General features: G+C 48.9%; 1 protein-coding gene across 1 annotated transcript in view; it reads right to left on the bottom strand.

Annotated features, from left to right (window-relative positions):
* Positions 1-328: 328 nt before the first annotated feature.
* Positions 329-14,783, bottom strand: part of CUEDC1 (CUE domain containing 1) — a 93,219-nt gene continuing 78,764 nt past the window's right edge. The window contains 7 exon segments of the mRNA XM_025210379.1: positions 329-4,589; positions 5,598-5,668; positions 6,855-6,913; positions 8,294-8,387; positions 9,718-9,807; positions 11,724-11,807; positions 14,524-14,707. Of these exon segments, the coding sequence (XP_025066164.1) occupies positions 5,601-5,668; positions 6,855-6,913; positions 8,294-8,387; positions 9,718-9,807; positions 11,724-11,807; positions 14,524-14,707 (579 nt within the window). The 3' untranslated portion in view covers positions 329-4,589; positions 5,598-5,600.

Raw genomic sequence — 14,783 nt, 5'->3', positions numbered from 1 at the left:
AAAAAAAAAGCCCATTTTCTGACCAACACTCATTCACTTGCCATTGAAAGGGCCTTTTAGGGCTCTTCTGCAGCAGCCAGGCTGTTTACAGAAGTCCTCCCTTCTGCTTCTGCAAAGCCCCGAGGTGGAAAATTGACATACGAAGGATTGCTAGAGCCTCGCTGTTTGAAAGGAAGTAATAATCTCTACCAGATTAACCTTTAAGAGCAGTGCCTGGAACTAGAACGAAGAGAAAACTGACTTCACTCATAGTTTTGATTTCTCTGGTTCACCTTTGCTGGTAAAAAAAGAGAAAAAAAAAAATCAAAGGCAAAGAAAACCAAAGCAGTAAGAGTACAACGTGACTTTATTATATGAATTACTATTAAACATCTTTAAGAAAAAAAAATCACTTATGGAAATAAATTCTAAAATAGCAACACTCACAAACGTCACAGAAGTCTTTTTTGTTTTATTTTGGGGAGGGTTTTTGTTCGTTTTGTAGAGAAGCAATACAAATGTCACTGAGTATTGTACATTGTTATAGAAGAAATGCGATTTGGCTTTCAAGCCTTTCATAGCAGCCTTTCCATTTGTTATACCTGAATTTTAAAAAAGGAGAGGGGGAGAATCACTCTTCTTCTGCTATGGCAATACTTTATACCCCCTGGACGTTTTGAAATGGCTACCAGGTTACGTCGTTCCGAACGGCTTTGTCTAAAGTAGGAGCTCGTACGGTTTGCTGTTAGATTGGATTAGCCGACACATCCTACGGAGACACAGACAAGGCAGTGTGCCTTAAAGCAGAGATCAGCAAACTTTTAGGAGCGATGCGCTGAATCAATGGAGCTAGGTCCGACGTCCCCCCCCTTGCCGCGGTGTCGTCAACATCCCCTGCCGCCAAATTGCGGCCGAAGTTCTGGCTTCTTTGGCCAGATGCAATCAGTTGGTGGGGCAGGTATGGTCTGTGGACCGCAGGTCACTAACCCCTTCCTGAACCATGCGTACGAAGAACTCGTAGTAGCTAGCACATGTTGAGCAACGTGCGCCAAAGCGCCTTTACATCTCACTCGAAGCCTGACGCCCATTGTACACAATTAATGAATGCTGTGTAACGACCTTAGTCCTCTCCCACTCACTTTAGTGAATCAGTCTCTTAAACCCACTAAACGCTCTCTACTCTGCTTGGCTTTTTTTTTTTAATATCTACACTTTGGGTCTATGGAGAATCAGACCTCGGGATGGGATGTCCTGCAATGTAAGAGGCTCCAAAGTTGGCTTCGAAGGGAGTAAAGGATGCTCAGTAGCTTCTAGCCATAATGAAGACAGCTTGAGATCAGCCCAAAGAGAGGGAGGAGGGGGCAGCCAGCTGCCTCTGGTCTTTTATCCACTGCAACATGAAGGGTATGCGGAGAACATGACTCTAAGGAGCTGCGTACATGAACTTGATGTCCTAGCGGTCAGTCTAGGCAGGAACAAACTGTGTTTACCACCTAGCTGTGGTTAATCCCATGCTTCGGGCAGCATTACCCGCGATTAGATGATGTGACAGTAAGCTGACTTGTCCTTGTCTACAGATTGCTAAATCGTGTTGAACGTCATGTTAGTTACCATGACTCCTTGCAGCCCGGCTGTTGTACAACCCGATTGCACAAGACGACAAGGGACACTCTGCCGGGAGAAGACTTCGGGGGGCCTTGCACTACACTGAGCACCCGGGCCGGCTGTAAACATACAACACATGTCCGGAGGGACAGGTGCTTTGTTATCTCCCCTGCCCCACATCCCTGAAGCAGTGGACTGCCTGGAGACCAGCCTGCCTAAGAAAAATGCTCCTCTCTTGGGACAGGCTGTAAAATTTCCTACCAGCAAGAGTCTGAGCTTCTGTTTGATCATCTGTTCATGCCTTTCGCGTTGATGGAAACTTAGCTCAGAGTTAAGCCCTTGGTAGCCAAGAGGCGCTGGAACGTTTACAAGCTGATTTAATTCCAAGCTTGGTTCGCTTCCAAACAGGCAGAGCTGCTTTGGATTGGGAGAGAGGAACAGGCAAACACTTATTAAACAGGGAGCCAACTGAGGATAGGAAAAGGGAAAAAAGGGACAAAAAAACAGCCTTAACTATTCTAGGCTGAGGAATATATAAAAAAGTCTCTCCCTGTCGCAAAAGCCATTCTATTTCCAGTGGCGCGGTTCCAGCTTCACACTCAGCAAGCCGCATGTGCGTACACATGTGCACATGCATGCACACACACACACACTTTCCAAACGTGGGACTTTATCCTGAATGGCACTCGGCACTACAGAGCCTGCTGATTTCACAGGGAGCCGCGGGCATCTGGCACCTTAGTCATATCCTTTCCCTTAAAAGCCTGTAAAGCACGTTCCTGGAACCTCACATCCTGCATAGCCCAGCAGACTCCAAACCGCTGGACTCTCCTCTAAGCAAGCTTGACGTCATCTGGAGCTTTTCTAGCTTTGGAGGGGGCATGTTTCTCCTTCCATTCAGGGGATTTTACCAAAGGACTCATTGATGCACCTCTCCCTGGCCTTTAAAAAGAAAACGGTGAAGATGCCAAGACCAGGCTCCTCGCTGGAAGGGTGGGCCCTGAGGGTCCTAAGAATTGGTGGAGGGCCACAACGGCTGTCCACTTTGTGACTTAATCGTGCCTGAGGGAACCACACCGTTCGGGGTTCGAAGCGGCTCCGGTTCTGAGCAGGAGCCCATAGAAACCATGTACCCAAGACAGCTGAGATCCTAAGGAAGTGTCCAAATAACGTTCCACACCACAAGGATGGGTCACTTGAGAGACTGACGCAAGTGTATGCATGTGTGTGTGCGTGTGCGTGTGCATGTGTGTGTGTGCATGCTCTTCCCCACTAAGGGCATGAGTTGGTCTTAATGGCATCTCCCAAACATCCCTCTCCCACCCTCATTTTTCTAAGTCTGCAGGCAGCAAGAGTATAGGCTGATTGAGCACCAGGTGCATGGAGCAAGAATCCTCCTGCTCAGCAACTTTTAAAAAGCATCGAACTTGGCACACGCTTCAAAGGCCTACAGATTCTGAAGCAGATTTCCAAAGGGAGACTGAAAGCCCGCAGCCTGGGCTTTTGTTACAAAGCCCAATAGAAAAGCAATGAAAACAGCTTTTTGTTTGTGTGATTGCTTGGATTTCTTCGTCCTCCTGCTCCATTTGCAACCCAAATGTCGTAACATTTGTGCTAGTGCATGAGAGCCAGAAAGAGAAACTTGACTGGTTTCTTTTTGCTGGCCGGGCTGAGAACAGACAATATTGCCAGAGAGGGGCAAAATTGGCTCATGGGAGCTATTTCGCACTAAACAATCGACCCAGTGGTTCGAACGCATGAGGATTATTTTGGCCTGACAGTTCCCCCTTCAGCTAAAATGATCTTAGTGTTGCTTTTCCAGTCCTTCACAGCACTCGACTGTGACATGGGATTGCAAACTCCCTCCAAAGAAGCCAATAAACTCCGAGCCAACCACACCTTCTCATGCTCTGAAAACTCCTGGCCAGGTCTCTGCACAGATGTGCCAGGACCAGGTGGGACCCAGGGGCGAGGAGCCATTTGCATCTCACTTGAGGCCAAATCCTGATCCCGACAGCTAAACTGCCCATTCAATAGGATTTGGCTTGTGATGAACAAGCTCAGAGGGGAAAATCAAACAAGGCCCCATCTACACTCCCAGCCCATCGAAAACCATGCTCATCAAGCGTACTTTCTGCCGCCGAGGGAGAAGCCAGCTGGCACAAACGTTACCCCAATCCAAACAAGACCTCATGAGACGCATTCTAGTTGAGAGATCAGCCGTGACAATGAAACTGCTCCAAAATCCACCCACCCCATCCACCCTTCATCCCAGCTCGGGAATGGTACCATAATATCATGGGAGCAGCAACACAAAGCAAGAGAAGGTTGTACGTGGGACAGAAAAACACAGTCCCAGCTTTGTGCATGTTTCAAGGCAGTTTTGATCAATGCCTGAGGCAAAAGGTTGCATCCAAAGTAAGATGTCTGGAAAAAAATAAAAAGAAGAAGGCCTTTTCTTTTAAAAGAGAATTCATATTGACCAATACCTGACCTGAATCCCAGCTCATTACCCCTAGCGGCAAACAACATTTTGTAGGTCTTTTTTCGTGTGCGTAGAGTAAGGTTACACTGCTACGGAGATATGTTTAAAAATGCTTGAGCCAGGGCTCAGGTTTGGCTGCATTATTATTATTATTATTATTATTATTATTATTATTGTTTTGAATTCATATCAGAACAGCACATGTATCAGAGTGTGAGGAGTCGACCATTACTCCCATAAGCTTGACATCCACTATCTTCACAGCAGCGATTGAGAAAAATTCAGATCAGCTGCTGATTTTTGGCTGGATTTGCTAAAGAGGGAAAGGTGTTTTCAAACCCCTGGTAAGAAAACATTGTGCCTCATTTTAATACCTGTACTTCACAAGAGTACAACAGCAAGGGAGAAGAAAAAACAGCCAAGGGACTGCTTTTTTTCTCCTGTTCAGTCATCTTCTTATTAAGCCTTTGATAAGTTCTCTTCCAGCCACAAAGCCCAATTCGGGTAATGGATCTGGGATCTAGAAAAGAGAACACAGAAGGGGGAAAAGCATGCTTAGTCACAGCAGCTTTATGCATGGCTGTTGCCATCAAGCCTGTCACTCTGCAGTGGATGCTGTTAAACCGAGCCATAAATAATGACTGAGCTTGATGCATGTGAATGGGCAGGCATGGATACACGGTGTGTTTTCATCCATAACTTCATGCCAAGCCCACCCACACACACGCTCTCAATGGAAGACAAAGAGCAGGGCAGACTTGGCCTGGCAGCCGTCCTTGCAAACTGGAATACAAATGCTTGCACAACCAGCTGCAACAGGAAACGGGAGATCTCTGTGGCCTGGGAATTTCCTCATCTCCATCAAGCCTCATCTGCTGGGTGTCCTGAGTACCATGCATTTTGTGGGCCTCCCAGTGCAGGATTCGCATTGAGAAAAAAGAAAAAAAAAAAGTCTCCGTTGCACTGGATCCCTCATTCGCAGCCTCAGCCAAGAGAAAAAGCCTAATTGCCCCTAAGGACTTAACTCCCCTCTCGCCCATAGAGAAGACCCTTCCACCAACCTATTTGCACTGGTGTGGACTTCTCCTCTGTGGGGCCGTGAGTCTGGGACCTTTTACTCGAGCCCTGCCCTCAGAGCTCACGCAGAATGGAGAATTAATCCGAAAGCGACTCTATTTAGGGGCTGCGGCCCTGCTGCTCTCCACCTAGCAGCTGTTAAGGGAGACAGACAGGTATGCAATGTAGCAACAGAGGGCTAAGCCCTGTGGCTGACATTCACTGTCATGCAGGTGTCCTGCACCAGGCTCTACGCACTGAGCCCAACTTCTGTCCTTAATACAGGACTCACATGGCACAAAAAGCCTTGTTGATTCTTGGCAGCTGCAATGGATTATTTGGCTGCTCCGAGGCATGTGCTTTGTCTGCCGGCTCCAGGCACACAACCGAGCCTGGAGCTCATTGGGGGTAGCCTAGCATAGCCCAGCCAATTTCTGTAATGAGTGGCACTTGGCTTCAAGGCAGCTCTTACCACTTATTGCCCTTCTTTCGGTGTTTCCTCTTCCTCGTGTAGCTGCGGCCGCCTTGCTTGGAAGTCTTCATCTGAAAAGCATGAGAGAAACGTTCGCGTCACACCCCGAGGAGACTCTTCCCCTGCGCCTAAACAAGTTGGGTATCGTGTCATGGTTGGGTGCCATGTCGCGGCAGTGACACAAGAGACTGGGGGCTGGTAGAATAACAGAGGTGCCTTTCGCTGCCGGGACACCGGCCTGAATCTACCCTAGGCAAGTAGTGACAGAGTGGCCCCTGCTTGATGGCTGTGCAGTGGCCTTTGAGAAATGAGTTGGTAGGTGTCATCCCATCTCCTGCTGCCTGTGCACCCACCTGTACAAACTTCCCCTTTCTTGGCTGTCTCAGCCAACAGGTCAAGGCATGAATGAATCACAGGCTGCACCCCCCGTCTAATCCCTCACGGTGTTCTCCGGGGTAAGGGGACAGGGCCACCTCCCCTTCTGCTGTTACTGTCATGCAGACTAATAAAGGACTTCAAATCCCAGAGCTGTCAACCCATCCCTTTTCATCACAGCGGTCCACTTTGTTGAGAGGTACCACCAGCTTTGCCCAGCCAAGCTGACAGAGGGTGCTCCTTGCCCTCTGCTTTGTGGTCACCTGTCCTCTGAGAAGGAGCCCCAGTTTGCTACAAGGAGGTGGGCTGGATACCTGGAGCTCCCCTGGTTCAAGTTCCAGCTCTCCCTGATTCAGGACACCACCCTGAACCTAGACCTCACCTGTCCCAGACAAATGCCTCAACCGCCTGGCTCCCGCTGTCCTGGGATGGATCAATCTCTTATTCTTATCCCTATCTGGAATCTCAAGAAGTTTCCCAAACAGGAAACCACTTTCCCAGCCAGCTATTTTGATGCCTGAGTTTTCATGGTGGTTGTACAAGGAAGCACCCGTTATCCATTCAAGGAGCGGAAGTGTGGAGAAAGCAGAGAAGCATCATTCAAAACAGAGGCTCCTCCATGCCTTGGGCAGGAGCTTTCCTCTTTCAGTCTACTACGATCACCTAGATGGTGCAGCCCAACATGGCCCAAGGAAACTGCAACGCCACATGGCTGAGGTCACGGCAGGCAGGAAGACGCCTCTCTGGGGAGGATACGCCATTTCTGCCGTGGGATACACTCACACCCGCGCGATTCAGAGTCCCACCCAGCCACACGCACAACAACAGAGAGGGTGAGTCAGCCCATGACTCACGTCTGGCAGAAACAGGGCATTTCCTTACCGCACGAGTGTCCTTCCACATCGTCGAGAAGATTAGCCGTGGATGCCCCGGTCCCCAGCCTGCAGGCTCCGTTAAGGAAAAATGCCCAACGGCCTGAGCCGCCGCAGCAGCATAGCAAAGTATACCCTTTCAGGCAGCCCAGCACTGTTCACTCCAGAATGGTTCCCAAGGTATGTTTCCCATTACAGTTTGCTCATCTGTTGTCCGAGATCTGGCTTATATAACCAGAGTCGATGCAATGACAGTGTTTCTCCACCACCAAGAAGACATGCTTTGAATGGTATTACTGCCCGTGTACACAGGGAAACAAAGCCTTTCCCCCCTGGCCTCCTCTGAGCCCCTGCATGCCAGCTAAGAAAGAAAGGCAAAGGCAAAGGAGACAGGACAGAAGGAAGAGCTGCCCTTTGCTTTCTGGGCTCCTCTTGCTGAGACTGGCATGACAACGATCCAATGCACGCATGCTGCTGGGATTAACTTGCCTCTAGGGGAATGCTTGCCAGACAACACAGTTTTAAGGGATCAAGGACAAGTCGCTCCATTTAAACAGGCTCAGTCCAGACCCCAGATCCAAACAAGCCAAGACTTGAGAGGGTCCAGAGTCCCACAAATCCCTAATGCCAATACATTTGGTGCAGTTGCAGCTTGAGATATGAGACTGGCAAGTACGTGCCTTCTGGTTACAGCCACTGTTATTCCCCTCCTCGACAGCAGATCCATCTCCACCCCTGCCAATCTTAGAGCCTGGACACAGGACGCCTTTTACACCAGCGGAGAAAAAAGGAGCAGACTAACAGAGAAATCCTACATTTATGTAACTTATTGTAATTGGTGTTCGCTTGCTCCAGGAAAAAAAAACAAGGGGTAAAACTATATAGCGGTTATACTGATATAAGCACCATCTGCCCAAAGTTTATCCTGGCACAGTATTTGCTCAAGAAAAACAGGCTGTTCCCTGCTCCCTTTCCGCCCTATAGCGAGGCACTGTAATAGCACCTCCTGCAAGATGCTACCCTGGCATAATTTGCTGACCGATCCACTCCGTCTCCCAGCGTGATATACTTCACTGTAGGAGACTCATGTACAAATTACATTAGTGTGAACACATCATGTGTGCAGGCCCCTTAGAGAGAGTTTCAGAGCTTATGTGAGACTGAAGCAGTGTGTAGCAGATCTTTTCCCTGCTCTCCCCTGCAAATTTTTCCATCTCAAGGCTTAATTTCTTTTCGTACCAGGCCTTTACCTCCATAATCTTCCTTTCATCTAGCCTGAATCACTCTCCCCCCACCCATGTCTAGTGGATGGTCATGGTGGCCGCGGCCCCCTTGCTCTAGCCCTCTCCAGCCGTGTGCATCGCAGTTTTGACCCTGGAGCTGGGACTCGGTCACAGAGACCTGTGTGTGATCAGGACACGGGAGGATCCCGTGCAGGCTGAAGGATACACCTGGTGCTTCAACAAGTGTTTTCTTTTTGATTTCCTCATTTTGGTCTTCTCTGAGAAAGCCCTGGCGAGTTCAAACAGCTTCTTGCGTGTAGCTGAAAGGAAAGCGGCAGGTGAGAGGTTCGCTCTCAATAATAAGCCATCGCAAGCTGATCCAGACAATGGTGATGAGATGCCAAGCTCAAATGCTGCCTCTTTAGGACAATTAACTCTTTGCAGACTGCAGGGCAGCGAGGCAGGGGGTGGGGAGGTGACCGAATCCAAATGAATCTGCTTATTTGAATGCAGGATTCACAAAGCCTTAGTGTTTCGCCTTAGGAAGCCCAGGAACAATACACTTTTTCCAAGCCCTAGTACCAGTTACAGTGTCCATAAAAAATTATAATTTGATCCCTGGGGGGAAGGATTTGATTTACTACACAAAAGGTCTGGCTAGTCCGACTCTTACTGTGAGTTTCTTGACATTCTTGGCCCATGACTAAGGCAAAATTTTCCCTGCACTAAATGAAGCTCAGTTCCACTGTAGCCTGTGAGTCAGAGTCCATGAGTGCCAATCTAATTTTGCAACAGGAGACCAGCCTGTGGTTGGCTAGAAAGAAAGAATTAAACTGGGAAGAGCAGCTATTAATTCCCCATTTCTCTCTTAGGAGTTAAAACAGAAGCTAGAAAGGAACTGCTTCCACTCCCAAGAACCGTAATACCGGGCAGGTCACAGATTTGTACTGTACGCTACAGACATCAAAGGCAGACGGACACAGGTTGCAATATGCAGGAGGCATGAGGTCCGAGCAGTCTAAGCAATTAGCCAGCTCAGCTCCTGCCAGTGATGAACCTGCTACTCCCTCTGCACCTCTGGACTCATCCGTTCCGAGTCGGGGAGATGGGAAGAAGGGGAGAGAGGACAATTCAACCATGCTACCTCTACCTTCCTAAGGGCACCACCATTTTCCAGGGTGGATTGGGAAGAGTTGAAGAGCAAAAGCCATTCAGGAAGCACCCAGAACCATGCGTTCCCCTGCATCCTCCAGGGGGTCCTCTTCATCGACGGCTCTGACTGTGCTTCTATTAGGAGATGGTATCGCAGACCTGAGACAGCTGCCATCTGGCCGATCACAGTGCAAAGCTGGCAGCACAGACTACCATGTGGACAAGCTGCCTCGGGGAGCACCCAGCCCCACCTGCAGCTGAACGTGCTTTGCCCATGGGCCCCGTCTGGTTCACAGAGGGGTGTGACAAACACGAAGGTCAGAAAGCCAGATCTTTGTATAACGGGGCATTCACTGGCACATATACACACGCACACACACTACTTTGGCAGAAGAGTGCCATAGCACTCAATTTGGTGCCAAAGACTCCTCTGGGCTTCCTCCTCCCGTCCCTACTCGCCCTCCCGTCTGCCCATATGGAACCTGGAAACAAACTCACATTTTCCCATGTGTTTCAATTTGTCCCTGAATAAGGCATCTTCAGACACAGCACTGCTGGCCTCACTGGTTACGGAGGGAGCTACGTCACCTGAAATGCAAACATCTGGTCACTCGAGGGGCGAGGTCGCTATGACCCAGTTCCAGCCCCGGCACGAAGCAGCTGCCAAGCATCTCTATCCTGGGCTGAACAAGGCAGAGAGATGAGAGCGCAGACAGAGAACAGAGACGAGGGAAGGAATAGCAGCTGTTGGGGAAGCACAAAGGGTGAGTCTGTGCTGCCTCCATGACACAGGCCAGGCTGAGTATCCCCATGCCAGTTGGGATATGTTTTGGGTGGCAGAGGGGTCAGCAGACACAGGGCCCCCCCCTTCCACTAAGATCAGGACAGGCTTCTGATGAGACGGGTGCGAGACCGAGACCAGGCCCTCTGCTGATTTCAGCAGAGTTAGGGGCGACTTATCCCAGCAGAGAAGCTCAATCCAGGGACTCATATCACTAGTCCTCAATATCTTTTCCACCTGTTCACACTGACATCGGGCTGGCTGGCACAGCTGCCACTCCAACCTGGAAGCTTACACTGGTGCCAATGGCAGCAAAAGAGACAAGGCAATGGAGAATAGGGCTCCACTGGCTAACGTCCGTGCCGAGTTGGGCAACTGCACTCAACCCTACCTGCTCTCACAACGTACATTCCTAACTTACCCCATCTGTTCCTTTTATTCCTCCACTCGTTACCAGCTCATACTCCAAGATCATTCCCATCACCCCGGCAGACAGATCTAACTCATTAAGCATGGAGAAAGTTTCGAAGTCTCAGCTGTACCAGTGCCGGCAGCTGATCCGGGTGAATCAGATCTTGTTAATTGTGTCCTTGTGCTCCCTTCCCGCAGCCCTCCCCTTCTCATCAAATTTGGGCACAATTGAAATTCCATGAGCTTGGCCAGAACCGGCACGTCAACCCCGATGAATAGCTGCATTTGCCTTGGCCCCCCCTCCGGACTGAACATGAAGACACTGACAGACACCGACTAATTCTGTCCTTCGGGGCAGCTGCTGCGTTTGAGGACAAAGGTTAATCGGGATTACTCAGAGGCAGTCGTCATGCTTTCCGAGGCTGATTCTCTGCTCCGGGCTACACAAGGGGCTGCTTTGTTACACTTGGGAACTAGATCGCAGTTCTCTGCCTTCTTCATCTGCTCTCCTGCCACAGCTAAGTCACCAAGGGTGGTAAGAGAGGAGGGAACTAGGGGGAAAATGATGCTTTAAGACTCGAGCACAGGGGTAGAAACACATTGGTGGCTTCAATCTTGGACGTCTGGTTCAGTCTTGAGGCACGTGTTGGACTACAGGTCTAGAACAGAGTGGATCTGATGGCTCCCTTGAATGGAGCCATCAAGGCTCCATTGATTTGGGCGCCATTGATTTGTTTGGGCTCCATTGATGGGAGCCCAAACTTTGTCGGTGCTGAGACTGCTACAGGACAAGTGCTATTGACTTCGCACAGAGGGGACCTTCTCTGCCAGGAGGAAGCAAGGAACCTAGCAGAAATTCACCTCCCTTTCACACCACTGGGCTCATGCCAAGGAGTGCTAGCAAGGAATATAACACTCAAAAAATCTCCTCCGTGGAAGAGGAGGCTGACGGGGCAGCTTTTCCAAGCACCAGCAGGAACTGGGTGCTGAACTCCCCCTAACTCTCTATAGGTGTTAAACCTGTTCACTGCCCCTTTGGCTTTTGCAGAGCTCACCCATAACTTCTACCCATTTCACAGAAGACAAAAGCAAAGTTCTCTGCTGATCATGTTCCAGGATGAGAATTCCCCCCCTTCCTGGCCACAAATAGCAGAGCTTTTGAGAGAAGAAAGGATTTGGGATATTTGGGGATATTTCATCTCCTGCTACTTGTCCTTATGGAGAACCTCAGTGACAGAAGCCCTAGAAATACAAAAGGTGTCGGGAGATCCCAGTGATCGGAAGCTGTGCTCACCCACGGCTGGTAAATTACCTGATATTACAGAAGAAAAACTGAAATTGTTGCTGACGGCAACGCTGCTTGACTTGGATTTTTTTGATTCATATTTCAATCGATCTGAAAAACAAAAAGATACTCGATTTGATCTGGAACTCGTACACTCACTCCCTTCGTCTCTCTCTAACCACACATTTATTCTGCATCCGCTGCCGGGATTTAACAGCTTCAGAGTAACAAGTGTCCCAATGAGGAAGGCAGCTGGGGGCAAGATTTGGAGGTTATTGTTTCCAAGGGCAGCTGAGCTGACAGCCCCAAAGGCTGCAGTCCTTTCTCAAAGTGTAGGGACAGCCTGGCCAGTAGCACAGCTGACTTTGCTAATGTGTCTTGCCACCATGCCTCATCCCTTGAGGGACCATGTTTAGGAGTGAACAGATGGATAACTAGAACATGGACTGACACCCACTAATCGCGTTTGGTTGGCGGATGAGTATCAGCTTCAACTAGGTCTTGGATTTGTGAATGGAAAAAAAATAGCATAAAATTTGAGCATGCAAACATAATCAATAAAGGCTAAACAAAGTCAGACTTAGGTGTGCCACTTTTAAGCACCTAAGTCCACATAAAGACACCTAAATAATGTTGTTTCTGTGCTGACGTGCCCCGTAAGTCCTCTGAAACCCACAGGAATTTGCAGATGCTCAGTCTCTCTGAAAATCAGGCTCTAAATACAGTGTGAGCTGGAATTAATGACTGAGTTTATGACTGGACTTGGCTTCATAGGATTTTTCTTGAGATTTGCATAAGCTTGATAGGTCACTTGTGCAAAGAAATAAATGCTTAAAAAAAAAGTATTTGGGTTTGGATGCCATTTCGCTTCTAAAAAAAAAAAAAAAAAAGCCAAGAAAACTCTTAGCAAGAAAAGATTGAAAAAAGTAACTTCCTGTCACTTCATGAAGACCAGTGGTGACAGAAGAGCATGTTCACACTTCTGAAAACAGGGCCTCCAAGCTCAACCAAAACTCCAGGTCAACACGGCTGTGTGCATTCAATCCAAATGTAGATCAGGATTTGGGAGACATGCCGTTTTCTTTATAATGGGGGCTGGGGGTCCAGTAGCAGAGTTAACTCAGCTTGTGTGTATGTGTCTGTATATATGTTTCTGTAGGTCTGGTAAGTGATAATCAGTTATCAGACCTATAGAAATCACTGGATAAAATCCTCACCTCGGTGAAATCAATGGCAAGGATTTCACCTCTGCTTTTTGGCTGACTTCTTCCCAGGGAAATGGACAAAAGTATCTGTTAGCTGTGGTCTCCATCCCAGATGTTTGGGCTTAGGGGTGCACCACTGTCTCCCAGATGTTGAGGTTTTGGAGGCTTCCATTTTTGCTCTACATGCACGCATGTGTGTGTGAATGAGTGTATACACACACACGCACACACATATATGCATACACACAGAATAATGGAGATTATTTACCGAAAATAATATATCCATTTGGAACTGAACCCAAAACCCTGGAATACAAGTCCCATGCCCGAACCACAAAGCCGCCTTCCCCTTTGCTGACATCGTTTGGGCCATGCAGGACCTCAGGAGAGTGCAACCCTGAGAAGCAAACCCCAGATATTCAAGGAAGCTGGACTGTCTCTCTGGCAGACTGCCTTTACAAGTAAAAAATTGTCTGTCTGGAGCTGCTCGGAGGTTCAGACTGTGGAAGCCAGCCTGGGAGAGACGGATCAATGAGAGCATGTTAGGGACTGCAGTCAGGTTGTGCAATGAATGCAATTTATCACACAGGGCCTGCATCATTTCCACCCTGCTATATTGTGTGCTTTCTATTCACCCCTCCAAAGCCTCGCACAGCAAGAACACTTTGCTGACAGCTTAGACAGGCAAATTGAAAATGTTCATCTTATCCTGGTAAAAGGAAGCAAAATGAAACTCATAAGCGAGCAGCTGATTTTCTGCCGCTGATGGATAGGAGGAAGAGCATTTAAATTAAAGCATTACAATGAGCTTTCGCAAACCAAGAACAAGACCCTCAAGTGACAGGTACCATGACGGGTGAGAGGAATATATTAGCCTTGTGAGCTGAGAATTAAAGTGACAGAGCAGAGAAGAAATGGAAGGGGCTGTCTCATCCTTCAAGAGAAATGAAACCACCAAAACCCCTTAACTTCTCCCTGCAGTGTCATCAGACAAGCAGCTGGCTAACAACCATCAAAACCCACTACACAGGGGCTACAGGGACTCCCAAAGTATTTTAGAATTACAGAGCTTGACTGCAAAATTACAGAGATGTACTTGCCTAACACCTGGGGTGATCACACATCCAACTCAAGGGGAATCATTCACGTCAGAGGCACAGAGAAAGCCATGGTGAGACGGGAAACTACCAAAACCTCAACATCTGGGAGACAATGGTGCACCGCTAAGCCCCAGCATTTAGGAGGGGAGACCACAGCTGATGACGTGCTTTGCTCATTTCCCTGGAAAGAGGTCGGCCAAAAAGCAGAAGAGAAATTCCTTGCCACTGAATTCACTGGGGACAGGATTTTATCCAGCGATTTCTGTAGGTCTGATAACTGTGAAAGGGACTGGCTGGTGGGGAAAGAGGGACTGAATTCACAGTGGGTGGGGACCAGCTGCTAAACCCGGTTAGCAGAAGACGGAAGGACCTGGGAGAGCAGCATTTTGCACATACTCTTCACCGGTGGAAAAGATGATACCACATGTAAGGCCATGGAGACTTTGGGCCCAAGGGCAAGAAATGGCAGCGAAGGAGGAACCCGCACACATGGGAAGCAGAAACAGAAATGCTTCAAGTCACCTCTCTCGAGGGCCAGGAGGAAATCCCGGTTCCTCTGGAGCTCCTTCATGAACTCTTCGTTCTGCAGGAAGAGGGCAATGCGCTCGTCCTCCAGGTACTGCTTCCACTTCCTCTCTTGCTCCAGCGAGCCCTGGGACCTCTGGCTGCTCTCACATGACAGCGACTGATGGCAGCTTTGTGAGCCCTGGGCAGGAATGAGACACGAAGGGAGAGTCAGTGGAAGCCTTTTCTCACACATTGCAGTGGCGGGGCGGCTCGCC

This window comes from Alligator sinensis, unplaced genomic scaffold, assembly GCF_000455745.1.
Source record: "Alligator sinensis unplaced genomic scaffold, ASM45574v1 scaffold118_1, whole genome shotgun sequence".
NCBI classification, from domain to species: Eukaryota; Metazoa; Chordata; order Crocodylia; family Alligatoridae; genus Alligator; species Alligator sinensis.
Note: the sequence above shows the minus strand (reverse complement) of the source record. Positions and strands in the feature narration are given on the sequence as shown.